At 44.4% G+C, this 24737-nt stretch overlaps 1 protein-coding gene across 1 annotated transcript in view; it reads left to right on the plus strand.

Annotated features, from left to right (window-relative positions):
- Positions 1 to 24433, plus strand: part of ccdc40 (coiled-coil domain containing 40) — a 68299-nt gene extending 43866 nt beyond the window's left edge. Inside the window, exons 19-20 of the mRNA XM_052141339.1 lie at positions 12756 to 12893; positions 23647 to 24433. Coding sequence (XP_051997299.1) covers positions 12756 to 12893; positions 23647 to 23763 — 255 coding nt within the window. The 3' untranslated portion in view covers positions 23764 to 24433. The remainder of the gene's footprint in view (positions 1 to 12755; positions 12894 to 23646) is intronic.
- Positions 24434 to 24737: the final 304 nt, after the last annotated feature.

Consider the following 24737-nt stretch of genomic DNA (forward strand, 5'->3'; position numbering starts at 1 on the left):
ACTGAATTATGTCTTGGTTAACATTAAACAAAATTTTACTGGATAAATCTCAGATTCAAAAATATACCAAGTTAAATTCTGCCTTGTATTGCATTTAGTATGTAGACTAATCAGTACTGACCATTCATTAACTTCTGATTGCAAGAGGTAGATCACAGGCTATCTTCTTCATCATAATTATTATTATTATTATTATTAATGCCTCGAGTGTCTGTCCTCAACTTGCTCATGATACAGAGTTATCATGCTTATATTTAGGGGTGATTCTGTTTATGTTTGAGGATTTTAATGACCATAAAAATATAATAATAATAATACAAATAAATAAATAAAATCTTATTTTAAAGAAAATATCGAAATAGAATTAAACCTTTTAGTGTCTAGATTTTCTTATGCCAACTTTCTATGAGTTTTAAATGTTACATTTGCCAGTATTTCTGCCTTACCCATACTTTTGAACTGTTCTCTACAATACATGTATAAGTATCAAAATCAGATAAATTATCCATTGCAATTTTCCCCTAAGAACCAAATAACATTTTCAATTCATTTGGTATTCATTTGTACAAACTGGATTTTTTTAGAAAAGAAAAAAAAAGGAAATGCTCCCAGTTACTGTTGTCATTACAATATTTCAGAGAACATTTCTTGAGTTTCAACTGATATTAAGATGAAAATGAGAAGTCACAAGTTTCAACAGTATGCATCCCGTCTCCAGAATACTGTTCATTCACCGGGGGGAGTGGACGCTTCTATTCCTGCTCCTGAGAAAACGATTGACATACTTTCAGACTGCAAAATTAGGGAACACTTATGACTAGAGCCTGACCGATATTGGATTTTTGAGACCGATATCGATTTTAGAGGGGGAAAATTCACAGATTAACGATATGGTGTCCTATATAGTTCATTTTTGAGCTGGAATGAAAACAGACCTTTTCTTTTTTACCTTTCCGATTCTGCACTGATATGACTATGCAAAGGTACTCAGAAGGCCGCTTTCTTAAATATTTTTATAAAATAATATTTTACATTATTATTATACACTGTCAACAAATTGTAGAAATGAACACGGAAAATTAAAGAATAAATAAAAATACAATAAATAGCTTTAAAAAACTCAGTACTGTTTAGTATTAGTCAATTGCTGACCATTTAAATAAATAAAAATACAATAAATGGCTAAATAAAAATCAGTTCCCCTTCTGTCACTCACTCGATGTTGTGTTGCCCTGTGGAGGCTATTGCCGTTGATCCGAGGCAAGCATATGTTTGTCCGGATGGACAACACAGCGACAATTGCGTACATCAAACGCCAAGGTGACCAACACACTCGTTGTATGTCGCAACTCGCCCACCGTCTCCTCCTCTGGAGTCAACAGCGACTCAAGTCGTTGCAAGCCACTCATATCCTGGGCCACCTCAACAGCACAGCGGATGCGCTATCGTGGCAGGTCATGCTCAGGGTAGAGTGAAGACTCCACCCTCAGGTGGTACAGCTGACTTCGAGTCGATTCGGTCAAGCGCAGGTAGACCTGTTCGCTTCCCAGGAATCCTCCCACTGTCCACTGTGGTATTCTCTGACCGAGGCTCCCCTTGGCACAGATTCGCTGGCACACAGCTGGCCGTTGGGGTTGCACAAATATGCATTTCCCCCAGTGAGCCTACTTGCACAGATGTTGTGCAAGGTCAGGGAGTACAAGGAGCAGGTCATCCTAGTGGCTCCTTATTGCCCCCCGGACTTGGTTCTCTGACCTCACGCTCCTCACGACAGCCCCCCATTCGAATTCACCTGAGGAAGGACATTCATTCACAAGGATGGGGCACCATCTGGCACCCGCAACCTGACCTCTGGAATTTCCACGTCTGGCCCTTGGATGGGACGTTGAAGACTTAAGTGGCCTACCACCTGCAGTGGTAGACACGATCACTCAGGCCAGGGCACCCTCGACGAGGCGCCTGTATGACCTGAAGTGGTGTCTGTTCACTAAGTTGTGTTCTTACCCGAAACGAAGACTCCCAGAGATGGACCACAGAATGACCTTTCTGCAAGAAAAGTTGGAGGCACCTTGAAGGTGTATGTAGCCGCTATCTCGGCACATCACGATGCAGTTGACGGTAAGTGTTTGGGGACGCACGACTTGATCGTCATGTTCCTGAGATTAAATCACCCCAGACCGTGCCTCGTTCCCTCGTTGGACCTCTCTGTGGTCCTTCGGCGCCTACGGGGAGCTCCATTTGAGCCCCTAGAGTCAGCTGAGTTAAAGGCGCTCTCCTTGAAGACTGACCTCCTGACGGTGTTCACCTCCATCAAGAAGGTAGGGGACAGGCAGGCGTTGTCTGTCAGTGAACCGTGAATGGAGTTCGGTCCGGGTTACACTCACGTCATCCTGAGACCCAGACCGGGCTATGTGCCCAAGGTTTCAACGACTCCGTTCAGGGATCAGGTGGTGAACCTGCAAACGCTGCCCCAGGAGAAGGCAGACCCAGCCTTGTCGTTGCTCTGTCCGGTGCGTGCTTTGCGCATCTACTTAGATCGCATGCAGAGCTTTAGATGCTCCGAGCAGCTCTTTGTCTGCTTTGGTGGACAGCGGAAAAGAAGCATTGTCTCCAAATAGAGTCCACTGGGTCAATGACACCATCCCTATGGCTAATCACACCCAGGACGTGCCAACCCCTGTGGGGCTGCACGGCCATTCTATCAGGGGTGTAGCGGCCTCCTGCGCTCTGATGAATGGCGCTTCTTTAGCAGACATCTGCAGAGCAGCGGGCTGGGCAACACCTATCACCTTTGCAAGGTTCTACAACCTCCGGGTTGAGCTGGTTTCATCCCATGTATTTTCAGGTTCAAACAGGTAAGTCTCGGGACAGCTGGCCAGGGTGTACTGCTTGCGTATAGCACCTTTCCCCTGCCTTGAGCTGAAGATGTGCGCTCCTCCCAGTTCACAAAAGTGTGGACCCTGGATATCCTACCTCCTTAGCCCTGTGGTTGGTGAGTTTTCGGATAAACTTGCCGCCGGCCCAGTACATGTGTCAATTAGGCCCTGTACTGGAATAGTTGCTTCACATGCATTGGTTTGCCCATTGATAACCCTGTGATATGTATTTTACGCAAAAGGGTTTCCCTGTTGGTAAACTGCATCTTCTTTGGGAAGAGGCCTCTCTGTCCCCGTCATCATGGACATCCCCCTTCGGGTAGGATCTACCACGGGGTCCCTCCACATGACGTGCTGTGAGACCATGTGACGTATTCCCACTCTAAAGCCTGTGGTCTCCACGGTGCCCTCCTCTTTGGAGGGACACCCTCTGACGTGGCCCTTATATGGCCCCCAGCTGAACAATTTAATTATTTTTGGGGAGAAAAAAGAGAAGAGGCCATGGCTGGGTCAGCCGGTCCTTATTTTTTGAGTAGTCGACTTGTCCAGAGGTGCAGGGGACCGTTTGATGCCTATGAGTGTGTTGGGGGGTACGTGACGGCCTGGTGCACTGGCTACGAGGCACACAGAGCTTTGCCTGCCTTGCACCACCAATCCATGTAGCACAGTTCAGTATTTATGGCATTTTTCATAGGAACCCTTAGTGTCACAACATCGACACAACGTCGAGTGAGTGACAGAAGGGGAATGTCATAGTTTATTATCAGTCAATTGCTAACCATTAAAATAAAGAATAAATTCAAATAAAATAAATAGCTAAATAAACATCAGTACTGTTTAGTATAAGTCAATTGCTGACCATTTAAATAAATAATAAATAAAAATACAATAAGTAGCTAAATAAAAATCAGAGATGTATGGAAGATAATATTTACAGTTAAAAAGTATAAGTATTGTTTTGTTTCTCAAAATAATCAATTGTTTGCATTCAGAAGAACTTTATTTGTCGACTGGAGTCCTGTGGATCATTTTGATGCACCCTAAATATACATTTTGGACCGTCAAAAAAATTAGTATATTTTCTTACATTGTTTAGAGGAGGAGGCCTGAAATTAAATCCTAAATATCTTATATTCTGTTTTGATGAAGAAAGAAACTCTTAGATGGCCTGAGGGTGAGAAATGATCAGCACATTTTCATTTTTGGGTGAACTATTCCTTTAGCACCTCACAAATTAACTCCGCCCTGTTTGTAGAACCATGGTCAGCTAAGCTCTGTAAACAGTGGAGTCGGAGCGTGCTCCGCTGGACAAATGTCACCAATTCTAAAGTATTGTTTTCTGCATTATATGTTCTGAAAAAAGTTTTCATATCTCCCCATATCGGTAAACATATACGCCGAGACCAATATATCGGTGAAAGGCTAATATTGGCCTTTCATAATCAAGCACTACTTATGACTAATTTTAGCTATCCTAGCTATCGTGATTTTCATGTGGGTCTTACCTTTAAAAGCTTCATATACACTCACCTAAAGGATTATTAGGAACACCTGTTCAATTTCTCATTAATGCAATTATCTAATCAACCAATCACATGGCAGTTGCTTCAATGCATTTAGGGGTGTTGTCCTGGTCAAGACAATCTCCAGAACTCCAAACTGAATGTCAGAATGGGAAAGAAAGGTGATTTAAGCAATTTTGAGCGTGGCATGGTTGTTGGTGCCAGACGGGCCGGTCTGAGTATTTCACAATCTGCCCAGTTACTGGGATTTTCACGCACAACCATTTCTAGGGTTTACAAAGAATGGTGTGAAAAGGGAAAAACATCCAGTATGCGGCAGTCCTGTGGGCGAAAATGCCTTGTTGATGCTAGAGGTCAGAGGAGAATGGGCTGACTGATTCAAGCTGATAGAAGAACAACTTTGCCTGAAATAACCACTCGTTACAACCGAGGTATGCAGCAAAGCATTTGTGAAGCCACAACATGCACAACCTTGAGGCGGATGGGCTACAACAGCAGAAGACCCCACCGGGTACCACTCATCTCCACTACAAATAGGAAAAAGAGGCTACAGTTTGCAAGAGCTCACCAAAATTGGACAGTTGAAGACTGGAAAAATGTTGCCTGGTCTGATGAGTCTCGATTTCTGTTGAGACATTCAGATGGTAGAGTCAGAATTTGGCGTAAACAGAATGAGAACGTGGATCCATCATGCCTTGTTAACACTGTGCAGGCTGGTGGTGGTGGTGTAATGGTGTGGGGGATGGTGTGGTTTTCTTGGCACACTTTAGGCCCCTTAGTGCCAATTGGGCATCGTTTAAATGCCACGGCCTACCTGAGCATTGTTTCTGACCATGTCCATCCCTTTATGGCCACCATGTACCTGTAACGATTACCCTGTCTTGTTTCTCTGTTGCCCTTTTGTTTACCATTTGTTGTCACTTTTGCATTTCTTAGTTTTCACTTTAGTCCCTTATGTAATTCCATAGTCTCTTTGTTAGCGTTCGTGTTTTCCTCTGTTCATTGTTTTCACCTGCCCTTGTTAATTTGCCTTTGGTTTCTGTTAATCACATTGTTATCTTGTTTGAGTTCTGTTCTTTCATTGGTCCCTTTTTTCCCTGTCTGTGTATTTATACCCTGTGTCTTTGTTCAGTCTTCGTCGATCGTTGTTTGATGTTTGCCTGATGTTTGCGTCTCTCCCTTGTTCCCTGTTTGTCTCTACCGTGATTACCTTATCTAGTTTATGTTTCTTTTCCCCATCGTGGGTTGTTCTTTTGTTCATTTAGTGTTTTGTTATCAAATAAACTCTAACTGCGTTTGGATCCGCATCTCTTCGTCAGCCTCATTATTCAGATGTAACAGTACCCATCCTCTGATGGCTACTTCCAGCAGGATAATGCACCATGTCACAAAGCTCGAATCATTTCAAATTGGTTTCTTGAACATGACAATGAGTTCACTGTACTAAAATGGCCCCCACAGTCACCAGATCTCAACCCAATAGAGCATCTTTGGGATGTGGTGGAATGGGAGCTTCGTGCCCTGGATGTGCATCCCACAAATCTCCATCAACTGCAAGATGCTATCCTATCAATATGGGCCAACATTTCTAAAGAATGCTTTCAGCACCTTGTTGAATCAATGCCACGTAGAATTAAGGCAGTTCTGAAGGCGAAAGGGGTCAAACACAGTATTAGTATGGTGTTCCTAATAATCCTTTAGGTGAGTGTGTATATATATATATATATATATATATATATATATATATATATATATATATATATATATATAAAATGAATGGACTTCGTGTTGCTGATGGCACACTGCAAGAGTGTTTGTGTTTGTAGCCGCCTTAGGCTGCTTAGCATTGCTTATTCTTATTCTAATACGTTCATCGTTTTATCCTCTTTCATTTTACCGAGTGTTTCAGTTTTTCCTCTTTTCTACGGTTTCATCTGCGTGTATTTTACCTGTTGCTGCTGGTGCCTAGCTCGAGTCTGTGTTTGTAGCCTGCTAGTTTTTTTTGTTACATCGCTTATATATCTGTTTTCAGCCTTTAATCTTGAACATCTGTCATTTTTCAGCGTGCATCGTGTTTCCCCCCGCATTATTCTCTTATAGCGATTCAACTGTGCATTTTCTACGTGCATCCACGTTCTATTTTTATCGCGATTAATCTGCATGCATTTTTCAGCGTGCACCTATTTTCTCCTCTGTGTTACATGGATTATTGCATCGATCTCAAAGGGCCGCTTATCAAGAACAACCAACAACAACAAACAATTGCTTGAGGGATTCACATCAATCTCAAACCCTCACCCTTCAGGAACAACCAACAACAACAAATAACTGCGGTAAGTCATGGCATCCGCTCATGTTATTTGTTCCTGCATTGCATGTCACATGTTTACAATAGCCTCCTCTGTCAGCAGTGAGGGATTAGCATGTGATAAATGTAAGTAATTAGTCAGGCTGAAGGTTAATGAGTTAGAGACACGCATCCGAATGCTAGCTAGTGGAGGTCAGTGAGAAAGAGAAGCTGATAGATACTGTTTCGGAAGCGAGTAGTACAGAGAGCAACACACACACTTTGGTTCCGGCTGTAGAGCCCCCGCAGCAGGGCGTTTGGGTGACGTCTCGGCGGCATACTCGCTCAGCAAAGAGACACCACTCTCCCATTCCTGTTAGGGTTTCCTTCGATTCTCCACACTCAGTGATGCACCCACTGAGAATCATGTTGTAAGGAACGTGGAAATACAGACTCCAGCCACTATTGTTAATTGCATTTCGGGTGCCAGAGTGTCTGACATCAAATTAAATTTACAAGTGCTGTCTAATGCTAAACGTAGATTTTCTAAAATTGTTATTCATGTCAGGACTAACGATGTCTGGCTCGGTAGTCGGAGATCACTAAAAATAATGTTAAAGAGGTGTGTGAATTTGCAAAAACGATGTCAGGGACTGTAATATGCTCTGGTCCCCTTCCTGCTCGTCATGGTGATGAGGTTTATTGTAGATTAGTGTCACTGAATGGCTGGATGTCTGAGTGGTGCCTGGAGAATAGAATAGGAATTATAGACAATTGGAAGAGTTTTTGGGGTAGACCTGACCTGCTAAAGAAAGACGGACTCCATTCCTCAAGGGAAGGTGCCACTCTCCTCTCTAGTAATTTGGCTCCTAGTCTTAATAATGATAGTATTTGACTAACTGGGGCCCAGGTCAGGAAGTAGATTAACTGGTTAATCCGAACATCTGCTAGCTGACTTGAAATGTCACACAGGTCACGTAAACAACAACACATAGAGACAGTATCACCTAGTTCCCCTTCTGTCACTCACTCGACGCTGGGTCAATTGTAGTAAAACAAGGGGTCTCTTCTGAGAGCCTCGCTTACCTCTGAACTCTGAATTGGTGTTCTTCCTGATCTGAAGACCCGCAGAGTTGCGCAGTTCGGTCAGTCATGCAGCAGCCTGCTTGCACCTGGCTCGGCAGAAACGTAACACGGGTAGTGCATGGCGTTTTGAAGTGGGACCCCTTGTGTCACTACAATCGAAACAACGTTGAGTGAGTGACAGAAGGGGAACATCATGGTTACTGTTGTAACCTCTGTTCCCCGATGGAATGAACGAGACGTTGTGTTCCCCTTGCCACGTCACTATCCCTACCACTGTAATACACCGTAAACTTATTCTCGGCTCCTCAGTGAAAACCTGTCTGACAGTCGGTCGCCTGCTCCCCTTTATACCTGTATGTCCGGGGGCGGGGCATGCAAATTCTGTCTGCAAATTCTCACTACAATCGATACAACGTCTCGTTCCTTCCATCGGGGGAACGGAGGTTACCACAGTAACCATGACGATATCTCATAGAGACTCTGTCTGTTCCCCGAAATACCAACCACAAAACGCTCACTAAATCATTTAGAAAGAATTTGATTGAGGTCAAACTTGAACAAAACAAACAAATTAAAGATAAACATCATATAAAGCTATAGCTAATAAACATTAGATCGCTTTCTACGAAAGCACTAAATGTTAATGAAATTATTACAGATCATAGATTTGATGCGCTCTGTTTGACTGAAACCTGGCTTAAACCGGATGAATATATTAGTTTAAATGAATCTACTCCCCCAGGTTATTGTTATAAACATGAGCCTCATCTGAAGGTTCGAGGAGGTGTTGCTACAATATACAGTGACGTTTTTGGTGTTACCCAGAGGATAGGATATAAATGTCTTTTGAACTAATAATGCTTAATGTGACACCATCAGATATAGGTAAATAAACGATGTCATCTTTTAACCTTGCTACAGTGCATAGATCACCAGGGCCTTATTCTGATTTCTTTGGTGAATTAGCAATTTTTTTATCAGATCTTGTAGTTACTGTAGATAGAGCTTTAATTGTTGGTGACTTCAACATTCACATAGATAATGAAAATGACACATTGGGATTAGCATTTATCGATATTCTCAACACTCTTGGAGTCAGACAAAATGTAACAGGACCAACTCATCGCCATAATCATACACTAGATTTAATTCTGTCATATGAAGTTCATTTTGATAATATTGAAATTCTGCAGCAGAGCGATGACATCTCGGATCATTACTTCATCTCTTGTATGCTGCGATCAGCTAATGTTAATCAATCTACACCATGCTATCATTTAGGTAGAACTATTCTTTCGACCACTAAAGATAGCTTCACTAATAATCTATCTCAAACACTCAGTAAACCCCAAAGCCCAGAAGAACTTGATGACATAACAAAAAATATAAATGCTGCCCTCTCTAGCACTCTTGATAGTGTCGCCCCCCCCACCCCCCTTGATTAAAGAAAATTAAAAAATAAGCCCTGCACCATGGTACAAAGATCTCACTCATGCCTTCAAGAGAGCAGCTAGGAAATTGGAGCGCATGTGGAAGAATACAAAATTAGGAAGCTTGGAAGGATAGTGTCTGTAGCTATAGACAAGCACTAAAAGCTGCCTGGTCAGCATATTTTAGTAAACTCAAATAACCACAACAATCCTAGGCGTTTATTCAGTACTGTGGTTAAACTAGGAATAAAGCCTCAACAGAACCAGATATTCCATCGCAGCATAAGAGTTATGACTTCATGAATTTCTTTACAGATAAAATTGAAATAATCAGAAGTATTGGAATTATGCAATCATCTGTCATAGGACCTCAGAAAACAGTGTCTCATAATTTTCCTCACGTGCAACTTCATTCCTTCGCTGTCATAGGTCATTTAGAGCTAACAAAACTTATCGAAACATCAAAAGCCACAACATGTTTGTTAGATCCAATACCAACTAAGCTCTTAAAAGAGGTATTTCCTGTCATTTCAGCACCTCTTCTTAATATTATTAACTCCTCGCTATCCTTAGGACATGTCCAAAGAAACTTTAAAATGGCAGTTATCAAACTGCTTACTAAGAAGCCACAACTTGATCCTGGAGAATGTAGTATATTTTTATCAAGTTAATCAGGAATAATCAATTGTTGATTTATACCACAGTTATGTCTTAGGGGCAAACATGCAGTTTACTGTATGTAAAGGCCTGTGACGTGATGAATATGTGCTCACATATGTTTGACTATTTGACTGTGTGTGCAGAAACATAAATAGCATTACTTAGGGGGGAGAATTGATCTCTTCCAAAGGACTTTCTGTTACTTCTTAATATGGTCAGACCAGAGTCAATGAAGAGCATGATAGATAATACATGTAAGCCCCACCTTGTTTGAGGAGATGTATTTAAGTAAAACCAAACCAGAGATGCTTCAGTTGTTGTTGGTACTGTGGTTTCACCGTAGGCAACTCGGCTTTATTGTGTGATAATAAAGTCTATTCTTCTGAAATCAAAACCCCAAAGATGCTGAGTGATTTTTCACAAAATTGGCATGAAAAACTACTACAAGAACTGGCTAACTATAGACTGATTTCAAATCTCCCATTTATGTCGAAAATACTAGAAAAGTAGTATCCTCCCAAATATGTTCATTTGTACAGAGAAATAGTATATATGAACAATTAAAGTCATAATTTAGGCCTCATCACAGTATAGAGACTGCACTTATCAGAGTTACAAATGACTTGCTCTTATCATTTGACCACTGCTGCAATTCACTTCTAGTGCTTTTAGATCTTAGTCCAGCATTCGACACGATAGATCACGACATTCTCTTGAATAGGCTTGAGAATTATGTTGGCATTTGTGGAGTTGCATTAGCATGGATTAGGTCCTATTTAGCAAACATTTGCCACTTTGTCTATGTAAATGAGGAATTGTCAAACCAAACAAAAGTAAAGTATAGAGTGCCACAGGGATCAGTTTTAGAGCCTCTGCTTTTCTCCTTGTATATGCCTCCCCTGAGAGATATTATCAGGAATCGTGGAATAAGTTTCCACTGTGTGTGGAGTGTATTAATGAAATAAAGATTGGATGGCCAGAAATTTCCTTCTACTCAATTCTGACAAAACAGAGGTACTAATTATTGGACCAAAAACCTCAAAAAAAAAAAAAAAAACAAGCTGCTAAAATATAATTAGACTCTCGATGAATATACTGTTACATCATCTTCAACAACGAAGAACTTATGTGTTATAGTTGATATCAATCTGTCCTTGAAAATCAAATTACCAATGTTTGTAGAACAGCATTCTTCCACCCAAGAAATATCGCTAAATTACGGCACATGCTTTCTGTTGCTGTTGCCGAAAAACTAAATCATGCGTTCATGACCTCAAGACTAGATTATTGTAATGCATTACTGGGAGGATGTCCAGCAAGATCAATAAATAAGCAGCCAGAGTGCTAACAAGAACCAAGAAATATGATCATATTAGCCTCGTTTTATCATCGTTACATTGGCTACCTGTTAAATTTCGTTTTAATAAAAAATTCTGTTAACTGCATACAAAGCTTTGAATGGTCTAGCTCTGCAGTACTTAAGTGACCTTCTACGATGCTATTTTCCATCACGTTCATTACGATCGCAAAATTCTGGCCTGTTAATAGTTCCTAGAATAACAAAATCCACAAAAGGAGGTAGATCCTTTTTGTATTTGGCTCTTTAGGAGCTATGGAATAGTCTCCCTAACAATGTTTGAGATGCAGACACACTCCCTCAGTTTAAGTCTAGCCTAAAGACTCATCTATTTAGCCAGGCATACACCTAATTTAGCCTTCAACCCTCAATTAGGCTGTTTTAGTTAGGTCTGCCAGAACTAGAAACCAGAAGCATAATAATGATCTATAACAATAAATTGAATGGCATCTACGTATGCTAATATAATTTTATTTGTTTTACTCCTATCCTGAGGTCACCAGAACTGGCTGGATTCCTGCTTCGTGTTGGACTCCACTGCTACGTGTCGCTGTGTTATGATGACTAAATGCAGCCGTTGCCAGCCAAACATCACTTCAGTCAATTATGATGGACTTCAGAAGATGAACTGATGCCAACTCCAACCATAAGACATGAGATACTTCATATGCCATTGTCTGAATCTTGGACTTAAGATGGACCACACCGAACCTCACCGAAATTACCCGCCAGGTTGAACTGCGATGCACCTCACTGATCTCTGCCTGCATCTCCTTGGTCTATTGATGGACTACACTCTTGAAATGGGATACATAGACTATCAATTGCCAACAAAAGCCTTCATCAGCCAATTAACAAGGACAATTGTATCTATGTGAACTTCTGCAGTTAATATAGGATGGACTTCAAAGACATTAGTCATTAATCTTACAGTTCATACAAAATCTACTGTATGTTTAAACACTGTCCCTTAACAGTTAGTTAGTTGACTCATAGACATTATAGACAGTTTTATCTTCTGTTAATGCCTGATCTTCTGTAAAGCTGCTTTGAAATGATTGTGAAATTGTGAAATGTGTTGTGAAAGGCGCTATAGAAATAAAAATTACTATATCTATCTATCTATCTATCTATCTATCTATATATATATATATATATATATATATATATATATATATATATATATATATATAAAATTGTAATCCCAATTTTTACCAAATGTAACTGTAATCTGAATACGGTGGCTTTTTATGTAAATTTAATGGATTACAGTTACACAATTTTTGTATCCTGGTTACGTAATAGTTACAAGTTTTCAGTAACCCCCCAAGCCTGACTCTAACAGCATACACCCCACAGTTACTTGCTTCAATAGAGGACAAAATGCCACAAACACAAACTTTTTCAACACCCTAAATTTAATCCACACCTCTATATTTCGAAATAAGTAATACATTCCAATCTGAGTTTAGTGTGTGTTTTGAAACTTGCACTGATATTGTGGGATCACCAATGGTTCTCTGCTCTTCTCTGCAGAATTTGTCTTGTCTGGTCACCCTGCAGGGTCGGGCCAAACACCTGCAGGCTCTTAAGGAGGGACGATACAGTCCTGTGGCAAGTGGAGTAACAGCACTGGAGGTGGCTAAACAGAAACAGGAGGAGCAATTGAAAATGGTCTGCGTAAAATCCATTAAATATCATATGATAAAATTGAATAAGCAGAGTACAAAAACATACTATATAATTTCAACAACTACAGTGATTACTAGGTAGCCTACTAACCATAAACCTAACCCCTACTCTAACCATAACCCATATTAAGTACATGTTACCTAATATTACTCAGTACTTTCTTGGGTAATTAGCCTACACAAGTATACTGAAAGTACACATACTGTAAAATAAAGTGCAACCGTTATGTTTATATAGCCTTTTGCTTGTATGCAAAGCTTGCTGCAGACACAAAATTCACTTCACAAGCACTTCAGTTAATGTCTCCCGTATAGTTAATATCGTATATTCTAACCGACTGGTCCATTGCAAGACAACCACTGGTTGATCTCGTTATCAGGTTAAACGATAAAGGGAATAGAGAGAAACTACTCAAATAACACAATTCTTAAAGATCACTTTTTATTTCCTCATTTCACCTCGCACACATTTGGATTTTTTGGACTTTTTGTGTGCGTTTGTTGTGAGAGCGCTCACGTAATGCGGATACGCGGCTGTGTAATGTTCAAAGACATTTCAAAATGACTGTCTTTTTGAGGGATACATAGAAACACAGTCAGTTATGTTGAAGTAAGCATAAACACAAGCAGTGCCTCTCACAGGATTTTGTGAGACTGTGGTGGGTTGACCACGGACCCTCTAGAGGGGTATAAAAAATATACTGGATGACGAGGGCACCTCGTCATTTCCCTGTTCAACTTTTTAATAGTAAAATGTAAGCTTTTAGCCAAAAATAGACCTATTTCGACCGAAAAAATATTTGGGGGCCAAACCCAAATATTGGGGTCTGTTACGTATGTAACCTCGGTTCCCTGAGACAAAGGGAACGAGACATTGCATTGTAACGCATAAGGGGTGTGCCTTCTTACACGACCTAGTTGAAAACTATCTAAAATAATGGCAATATTCTAATATTGGCTATGGTGTTTGAGCCCCGCCAGTTTTGGCGCAAAACTGTCCGCTATAAAAACAGGTGCACAAACACCATTTCCTCAGAATTTCGGACTGAGAACAAGGAGTGCATTGCTCATGGCTGAAGAACTCTGAGTCTTGTAGTGCGGATTTTTTTTTGCAATGTTTTGTTACCTTTGTCTCAGGGAATGTCTAGGTTATGTATGTAACCTCCGTTCCCTGATGGAGGGAACGAGACGTTGTGTCAGAGAAGCGACACTAGGGGTCTCTCTTGAGCGCCGATATTCACCTCTGATCTATGAAAAAAGGCCAATGAGAAGTTGGCAGTCTGTCCGGGGGTATTTGCATGTCCCGCCCCCGGACATACGGGTATTTAAGCGGCACAAATACGGGAGTTCATTCAGGATTTTTCTGAGGAGCCGGAAATAGTCCAGCCACAACAGTGGCTCGGCTCAGTGACATGACGGGGAAGACACACCGTCTCGTTCCCTCCATCAGGGAACGGAGGTTACATACGTAACCTAGATGTTCCCCTTCTGTCGCTCTCTCCACGTTGTGTCAGAGAAGCGACACTAGGGGTCCACTTATAAAAGTGCCATGCGCTGAGCCATGTACGTGAACTGCTGATACAGGAGCGAGCAGGTATTCTTATGTGCAGGATGACCAACTGTATCAGACTCCACGTACCCTTCCCCAATGCCCCATTCAAGCCATCAGAATCCTTTTCGTTACCCTGGAGGGGGGAACAAGTTGATGGCTGCCAACCTGGGAACGGGCCAGCCTGGCTGGGCATCTTTTCTCTCTATGTTTCTCGCATAGAGCAACTACGGCCGGGGCCCTTACATGCATTGAGGGAAGGGGGTCTTAGCCCTTCTTTCAGGGGGAGAAGACCCTGCGGAGGCAACACCTACCCGGCAGGGGAGGCAAAGAGTGGAAAATGCATCACATGGCCTGTTAGGACCTATGTGGAAAAGTTGGTGCGGTGGTAGATCCAGCCTCGTAGAGGGGGGAAGCATACAGCACGATGACCGAGGCAGCTGTAACTGCCTAAGGGAGACACGGGGGTCCGCTCATGAGGGGACAGTACCACGGAATTACACACAGGGGGAGTCCGAGCAGGAGGCCTTACCTGCGGAGCACCTATTCCAGTACAGGGTAGCTTTTGGGTAGCGGACCCAAAAGGGCTAGGGAGGAGTCAACCAGCGACCCGAAGATAGGGTCTCCTGGGAACGGAGGCGCACTATTTTACCTCAGCTGAGGGAAAGGGCACAAACGATTCACCCGGCCAGAACGTCAGCGTGTTACCGAGTTCTACGGGCTCGGACCTGAGAAAACACGGGACGATACTGACTCAACACGGAGATTGTAAAACCTCGAGAAAGTGTTAGGTGTTGCCCACCCTGCTGCTCTGCAGATGTCTGCTAGGGAGGTGCCCCTGGCCAGTGCCCATGAGGACGCAAAGCACGTACTGGACACAGCAACGAAAGGTTGGGTCTGCCTCCTCCCGGGGCAGCACTTGCAGGTTCACTACCTGATCTCTGAAGGGTGTGGTAGGAACCTTGGGCACATAGCCCGGTCGCGGTCTTAGGATCACATATGTGTCTGCCGGACCGAACTCCAGGCAAGTGTTGCTAACAGAGAACGCTTGCAGGTGTCCCGACCCTCTTGATGGAGGCAAGCGGGATCAGGACCACCCCCGTGGATGTTTCTTAGTGCCTTGGCTTGATGGACCTGCAGGAGAGCCATGGCATGCAGGGCGGAAGCAGCACATCCGGTGGCGCTGTAGGCCTTTGCGGTCAGCAAGGATGTTGCTCTACAGGTCCGGGAGGGGAGTACAGGGTGGCCCTGCCAGGTGGTAGGGCTTCCGGGGCATAAGTGAAGCGCAACTGCCCTATCCACCTGGGGAATCACCGTGTACCCGTGGCGCACTCTGCCGTTTAGGGTTGCGAGGGCGGATGAGCAGGTGGTGGTGTGACGAGTGGAGAAGGGTGCACTCCACGAAGACGTCAGCTCATCATGCACTTCCGGGAAGAACGGGATTGGGGTGGGACGAGGCTGTGAGCGGCGTACAGACCCCAGGAACCTGTCGTCCAGCCGTGATGGCTGTGGGGAGGATGGAGGGTTCCAATCCAAGCCCACGCTAGTGGCTGCCCGGGAAAGCATGTCGGTCATCTGCGCGTCGGCCTCAGCCTGGGCATGCAGGCCCGAAAGCAGCAGCCCAGGGGAGTCCTCAGCGTCAGATACCACGCCCTCCGATGCCGTGGCGAGCTCATCGGCTTTGATGTCAGGAGGGTAGGCGGACTGGCTGTAAGGCGAGTCACCGTTGCCTCGAGCACGGACGGGAGTCAACAAGCATGCCGGGGTGCGGGTGGTCCGAGGGGGCGTACCCAGCGGAACTGCACCCGCTGCCATCCCCAAATCGCCTCCATCGCCAACCGCATTGTCCTCAATCCCGTGGGAAGAAGGAGCAACGCGGGGGGCAGCTGGAGTGGCACTCTACCGCATCCAGGAACAACACAGGGGCGGAAAGGCATCTTTATAAAGACGCGTCCTTAAAAGGACGTACAACACCGCTGTGTTTTGCTCTTTTAGAGGAAATTACTCTTTTAAATAAAATCACTCTTTTATGGAAAAAACTCGTGAGAGTTTTTTAATCTGCACTGTTTAAGCGCCCAGGGGCAGGAATGCACAGCCATGCAAACAGGAGAAAGCTGCAGAATTTGCATCTCCCTCCCCTGGACATACGGGTATAAAGGGAGAAAATAGTGCATCTGTCCATTCAGGTTTTGCACTGAGGAGCCGAGAATGAGGTTCAGCCATAACAGTGGCTCGGTTCAGCGTCGTGGCCGGGGGGACACAGCGTCTCATTCCCTCCATCAGGGAATGGAGGTTACGACAGTAACCTAGACATTCCCCGTCTGTTGCTCACTTCAACGTTGCGTCGAATGAAGTGACACCAGGGGTCCCTATTCAATCACGCCATGTGCTGAAACATGTTCGTGCGCTGCTGATGCAGGTGCGTGCAGGCAGTTGTGTACCAAGCGACAGGCTACGCCAGACTGCACGTACCCTTCCCCATCGCCCCATAAAATAGAATTTTTAGGTTCCTGGTACCCCGAAGGGGGGAACAAAGCAACGTGCCAAGCATGGGAGCAGGCCGCGCCTTTCTCTCTCTATGTTTCCTGCATAGAGATAAATCGGCTGGGGGCATCTTAACACTATCACACGCATCGGGGAAGGCGTTCTTTTCCAACTCCTATTCTTTCAGGGGCAAAAGACCCTGCAGAGACCACAACCTGCCCAGGCTGGGGGGAGGTAAAGAGTGGCAGAATATTTCACATGGGTTTTCAGGCCACTTGTGGGAATGGCACGGTGGTAGATCCTACCTGCTGCAAGGGAGGAGTTGGTACTACTACTGGTTGATCGTATCTAAGACAGCAGGTGGTAGGCCAATTAGATTTACCGCATCTTGTCCAGGGGCCAGACATGGAGGTTCCAGAGACCTGGGTGAGGATGCCAGAGGGTGCCCCGTCCCTGAGAAAGAAGGTCCTTCCTCAGAGGAATTCGCCAGGGAGGGGCTGTCGCAAGGAGCGTGATATCCGAGAACCAAGTCCGTGTAGGCCAGTAGGGGGCCACCAGAGTGACTTCCTCGTCCTCCCTGACCTTGCACAGCACCCGTGCAAGTAGACTCACTGGGAGAAATGCATACTTGCGCAGCCCCCGGGGCCAGCTGTGTGCCAGCATGTCTGTCCCAAGGGAAGTCTCCATTAGGGAATACCAGAGTGGGCAATGGGAGGTCTCTTGGGAAGTGAACAGATCTATCTGTGCTTTGCCAAACCGCTCCCAAATCAGCTGGACAGCCTGGGGGTGGATCCTCCACTCTCCGCTGAGTGTACCTTGTCGCGTCTGCTGCCGTATTGAGGTTCCCCCGGGATGTGTGTGGCGCGCAACTACCTAAGTCGCTGGCTCCAAAGGAGGAGATGGCTGAGTTGTGACATATGACGAGAGTGCATGCCGCCTTGCCGATTTATGTACGCTACCGTTGCGGTGCTGTCTGATCGAATCAAGAAGCACTTGCCCTGTTTTAGCAGGAGAAACCTCCACAGGTATTACAAGCAAGTATTACCTCCACAGGTATTACAAGCACAGGCAAGTATTACAGCCAGCAACTCTAGGCAGTTGATGTGCCAACCCAGCTGGGGCCCCGTCCAGGAGCCAGCAGCTGTGTGCCCATTGCACATGGCATCCCAACCCTGTTTGGAGGCATCTGTGGTGACTAGAACACATCGGGACACCTGATGTAGGGGGACTTCTGTCCGCAGAGTTTGAAAGTCTGGTGGCAGGCGTGGATGATGAACACACGGTGCGTGCTGTGGTGCCATGCCCATCTCGGGACTCAAGTCTGGAGCCAGAGCTGAAGCGGTCTGATATACATCATCACCAGTGGTGCGAACGCCACGGAGGATGCCATATGCCCCAGGAACCTTTTGAATTGGGTCACCTAGCCCGCAAATGCCATTCTTACGGCAACCCGGTGCCACACTTCAGCAGTCCCGACACCGAGGTACCGCTGTGCCTGGCTTGAATAAGGTGAGGCATTTCAGCACTGACTGCACACGCTCGTTGGTGAGGCACGCTGTCATTGAGACTAACTCCATGCCAAGAAAGGAGATGCTCTGAACTGAGATACTCTTTTCCCAGTTGACCTGAAGCCCTAGACGGCTGAGGTGCCTGAGCATCTGGTCCCTGTGGGTGCACAGTAACTCTCTAGAGTGGGCTAGGATGAGCCAGTTGTCGAGATAATTGAGTATGCAGATGCCCACTTCCCTTAGCGGGGCTTGGGCTGCCTCTGCGACCTTTGTGAAGACGCGAGAGAACAGGGACATTCCGAATAGGAGGACCTTGTACTGATATGCCTGGCCATCGAATGCGAACTGTAGGAAGGGTCAGTGTCAAGGCAAGATGGAGAAGTGGAAGTACGTTTCCTTCAGGTCTGCCTCTGCAAACCAATCTTGATGCCGGACGCAAGTTAGAATGTGTCTATTTGTGAGCATTTTTAATGGGAGTTCGTGCAAGGCCAGGTTGAAAACTCGCATGTCCAAGATCGGTCGTAAGCCGCCGCCTTTCTTGGGTATGATGAAGTAAGGGCTGTAGAAACCCTTCTTCATCTCGGCTGGAGGGACAGGCTCTATTGCGTCTTTGAGTAAAAGGGTCACGATCTCAGCATGCAGGGTGTTGGCGTCTTTGCCTGCAAAAAGGGCCGGGGTCCTGGCAAACTGAATTGCTTAGCCGGTCCTGGCCAACCGGAGCGATGCGTCCAAGCTCCATGCGAGGGGCACTAAGGGGACAATCATTTTTGATGTACCTGGTGAGGCTTCGCAGTGGGGCGGGGCAGGTAGTGTTGCATCCCGAGGCTATGGTGCTGAGAGAAGACTCGAAGCACTTACCTTGCTCCGCACACCTGGCAGGGGGTGAGTTAGTGACTGAGGAGGAGGTCCCGTGTAGGCGTCCTCTGGACATGTCAGAACCGGCCGGCTGGGTGGCAGCAGTCGTGGCTCCGGAGGTGAGAGGTCCGGGGTGTCGGGACTGCTGAAGTGTGGCACCGGGTTGCCGTATAATGGCATTTGCAGGCTAGGTGACCCAAGGAAAGAGGAAATTTCTCTATTATTGAAAATGCAGCACAAAGGGGGTGCAGCAAAGAAAATACCTTGAACTGAAGATTCTCCTCCCGGCCCTCCACCAGGGGACGGAGTGGTCTCTCTACCAGCTCCGGAGCAAACATCTTGTTCCCTGGGTCATCCATCTCAGGAACGCTTGGGAGCCTTCCGGGTGGCCTTAGTACCCTTGGGCCACCCCGCCGTCGAGGGTAATGAGAGCGGATGAGCGAGGAGGTCAGTTGCGAGCAGTGGAAGGTGCCCTCCACGAGCTCGTCAGCTCATCATGCACCTCCGGGAAGAAAGGAACCAGGGGGACATGCCTGTGAGCGGCGCCCGGACCCGAGGAACCAAGGAACGCTCTTCGAAGCAGCAGAGAACTAATCATCCCGCTCGGGAGGCTTGAGGGAGTAAGCAGACTGGCTGTGAGGCGAGCCGCTCTCACCTTGAGCCTGGATGGAATTCAACAAGCGTGCTGGGGTGCGGGGGGGTTCGTTGGGATATACTCTGGGGATCTCCAGATAAGGAGAAAGCCGCTGATATGCACCGTAGATATAACAGCATACACTCTATAGAGATTAGTCGAACAGTAAGTGACTGCAGCTCGCTGATCACACAACCACATCCGCGTAATGTTTCAGAGGGAAATTTGGTTTGCTCACTGTATGAAATGATGCAACGCTCACTATAGGGAAGCGGATGTGCATAATGTGTGTGCTTTGAAGAGGAAAAGGGCTCATTTTTGAGAATGCATTTGCCACAAATGCTGGATTTTGTTTTTTGCACTTTTATTGCATTTATTTCAGTGCAAGACACAGAAACAACATTTTGAACAAAATTGTGAACAACAATATTCCTTTTCTGGCTAACACTAGTGGGGAGATGGGGAATAGTGTTTTGTGGGTTGTGCCCATCAGGAGCACTTTTGCTGCATGTTCTGATATGCAAGTGCCTCTGAGGCTGGATGTATGGGGCTTTTAGTCGGGCGCTGACTCGACACAGAGCACGAACGAACCGGCTGTGATAAACTCTGTTTGGGCATAAAGTGTCTCATAGCTTGTGACTGCTGCTGAGTCGCAAGGTAACGCTCAGAAAACTTATTCACAGAGCTGCCAAAGAAGCCAGCTGTAGACAATGGAGCATCCAACAGTGGCTTTTTCCTTATCACTCATTTCTGTAAGGATCAGCCATATATGTCGATCCAGAACTGGCAGGTTACCTATGGACTTGCCGATGGCCTGCACAGTGACTTTCGTGGCATGCAGCGCTAAGTCTGTAGTGCTGCGGAGCTCTTTGAATGTCTCTGGATCGAAGCCGTGCTCGTCCATTTGCCTGAGGAACTTGGCTTGTAATACCTGGAGCACTGCCATTGCGTGGAGTGCTGATCCAGCTTGTCCTGCCACTGAGTAAATCATTCCAGCAGTGTGGCTGTTTGTCAACGCAGTTTGGAAGGATGTATGGGGTGGGATTTCCAAGGCCTGTTACTTGTTGGGCAGAGGTGCGCCACCTCCACAGGGGTAATTGGGCATAACCGTTTTCTTTCCCGTGAACTACATTAAAGAGGATGGCGTCATTGCATGAGCGTGGCTAGAAGGGCAAGCGCCAGGACTTAAATTGTTTGTTATGAACTTCAGGGAAGCATGGGGCAGATTAGCGGGACACTGCCGTTTGACGGCGTCCAGACTGCAGGAACCATTCATTGAGGCGAGACTGTTCAGGTTCCTCTGGGGGAGACCACTTGAGGTGAAGCTCTTCAACCACCCTTGTAAGGACGTCGAGCATGTCCCTGTCAGTGGCGCATTCACATTCATCTCCCTCGCTGGGGGGAGGGGTGGCAGCATCATCCACTGATCACTCGCCTGATGCGGAAGCAATGCCGCAAAACACAACATTAGAGATCTAAAAATATTTTCAGTTCATTATGAAACTGTGGTGGGACAACACGGTCTAGGTAATTAATGGGAAACACCGGGGACAAAAAAAGAGTCTATGAATCAAAATATCAGATTAGGACTTGCAGTGGTAAATGCAGCCTGATAGACCTGCCACTGACTGTCATTAATATGAACAACAATAACAAGAAAACCATTCATTGCACTTGGCTGAATAACTTTAGCTTTAAAATAAATTATTAATGTATTATAATCATACAGTAAAGACCCATAATTCATGAGAATGTAAGAATGTTTACTTGAATGCTTGACACTGCTGTTAGACATATTAAGCACTGTTTTCTTATTTATTTATTTCTTTGTATTTTATAACTGACTGGTTCCTTGCTTTAATAATTACTTGAACTTGAAACAATTTTTACCCAATTAACACATTAGTAAGTATTATTTTTTTTTTTTTAAGAATCATCCAATTTCAATGGTAGGCTATTGGTTCTGATTGCTAAAATGTTATAATGACAACACTGCCTACAGTATACAGGTGAAACTCGAAAAATTAGAATATCCTGCAAAAGTTCATTAATTTCAGTAATTCAACTTAAAAGGTGAAACTAATATATTATATAGACTCATTACAAGCAAAGTAAGATATTTCAAGCCTTTATTTGATATAATTTTGATGATTATGGCTTACAGCTTATGAAAACCCCAAATTCAGAATCTCAGAAAATTTGAATATTACATGAAATCAATAAAAAAAAGGATTTTAAATACAGAAATGTCGGCCCTCTGAAAAGTATAATCATGCATATGTACTCAGTACTTGGTTTGGGCCCCTTTTGCATTAATTACTGCCTCAATGCGGCGTGGCATGGATGCTATCAGCCTGTGGCACTGCTGAGGTGTTATGGAAGACCAAGATGCTTCAGTAGCGGCCTTCAGCTCTTCTGCATTGTTTGGTCTCATGTCTCTCATCTTTCTCTTGGCAATGCCCCATAGATTCTCTATGGGGTTCAGGTCAGGCGAGTTTGCTGGCCAATCAAGCACAGTAATACCATGGTCATTGAACCAGGTTTCGGTACTTTTGGCAGTGTGGGCAGGTGCCAAGTCCTGCTGGAAAATGAAGTCAGCATCTCCATAAAGCTTGTCTGCTGAAGGAAGCATGAAGTGCTCTAAAATGTCCCGGTAGACGGCTGCGTTGACTCTGGACTTAATAAAGCACAGTGGACCAACACCAGCCGATGACATGGCTCCCCAAACCAACACAGACTGTGGAAACTTCACACTGGACTTCAAGCATCTTGGATTGTGTGCCTCTCCATTCTTCCTCCAGACTCTGGGACCTTGGTTTCCAAATGAGATGCAAAATTTGCTCTCATCAGAAAAGAGGACTTTGGACCACTGAGCAACAGACCAGTTCTTTTTTCTTTAGCCCAGGTAAGACGTTTGACATTTGAAGCCCATGTCCAGGACCCGTCTGTGTGTGGTGGCTCTTGATGCAGTAACTCCAGCCTCAGTCCACTCCTTGTGAAGCTCCCCACACATTTGAATGGCCTTTTCCTGACAATCCTCTCCAGGCTACGGTCATCCCTGCTGCTTGTGCACCTTTTTCTTCCACACTTTTCCCTTCCACTTAACTTTCTATTAATGTGCTTTGATACAGCACTTTGAGAACATCCAACTTCTTTTGCAATTACCTTTTGAGGCTTTCCCTCCTTGTGGAGGGTGTCAATGATGGTTTTCTGCACAACTGTCAGGTCAGCAGTCTTCCCCATGATTGTGAATTCAACTGAACCAGACTGAGAGACCATTTAAAGGCTCAGGAACCCTTTGCAAGTGTTTAGCTGATTAGAGTGTGACACTTTGAGCCTACAATACTGAACCTTTTCACAATATTCTAATTTTCTGAGATTCTGAATTTGGGGTTTTCATAAGCTGTAAGCCATAATCATCAAAATTATATCAAATAAAGGCTTGAAATATCTTACTTTGCTTGTAATGAGTCTATATAATATATTAGTTTCACCTTTTAAGTTGAATTACTGAAATTAATGAACTTTTTCACGATATTCAAATTTTTCGAGTTTCACCTGTATATTTAAATAGTGCATGGTAGATCTTACTGTAATTGCATTATATAAAAAGTAGATCTCATGCCATAAAAATGTGAACATCACTGATCTATAGTTTCGACTTGTGCTAATACCATCAATTTTCATATCTGTGCTCTGATCTCAGGTCAGCTCTATTCTTCAGCGTTTGACTCAAGAGCACCCTGAGTACCACAGCGCCCTCCACAGGATTAACCTCACAATGGCAGGACATGTAGACCATGGACTTCAGAACAACCAGTGACCACAGAAATATTTATACATAAAATACAAGACATATGTGTATGTACAATATGTACATACATGTTTGAAAGTAGTAGGACTCTAAATCAGTATGAGGTATGATTGATTATATGAAAAATAAGAGAGGGTGAGAAAGAGTCTCGAAGGCCCTGTGTGAATTTATGAAGTGGTCAGTTGACTTTCAAGCAATCTGCTGAACAGGTAACAGCCAAGAACTTTAATACACAATCTGTTAAGCTACAGCCTGAAAGACCATTTAGATTGCAATGTTCCTGTATCAGTATAAACACAGCTGCAGCCATAATTGCTTTATACAGCTTTGTGATGGAGTATCCTAAATAAAATCTGTTTTACAATTTTTCATCACCAAGGTTTGCTGTATCCTACATTTTTACAAGGAAGGTGGATGATTTTTTCCAGATAGAATTTACCGTTCTAGAAGTGTCTTGTTTCAGGCTTTCACCCTGCCCTCTATTCAGACCTGGGCAGTGACTGCCTAACTCATTCATACAGGCTTTGCTTCCCCTTTGTTTTATTTAGAGATGGCAGATTATACACTTATTACATTACTGAGTTGCAGTCCTGCATAATATGTATCATGAACAAAAAGCCAGTGAGCTTCAAAGTATGATTAAATGCTTGTTAAGTAAAACCAACTGAAAATGTTCCCATAATCCATATACCTGTCATTCATGTTTTTGTTTTTTTAGATCATTATAATCTCAGTGCTGTCAGTACAGCATTCTTTCTATTTCGATATTTACAGACAATAATTATAACAATGCACCAGCAAGAACCATTGTGATTGCTGGTGTTTTGTTTCTTAGTGACTAAGTGGAAAAATCCATTGTATGTTGACAAACTAAGCAGATAGTCATTTACAATGTGTCTCATAATCAGATAAAAAATGGTAAGCTTTTTCAATAATTCATTAAATTTATTTGGATTTATCCCCAAAAAATCTTTTTTTTTAAT

Source organism: Xyrauchen texanus, chromosome 13 (assembly GCF_025860055.1).
Source record: "Xyrauchen texanus isolate HMW12.3.18 chromosome 13, RBS_HiC_50CHRs, whole genome shotgun sequence".
Taxonomy (NCBI): Eukaryota; Metazoa; Chordata; class Actinopteri; order Cypriniformes; family Catostomidae; genus Xyrauchen; species Xyrauchen texanus.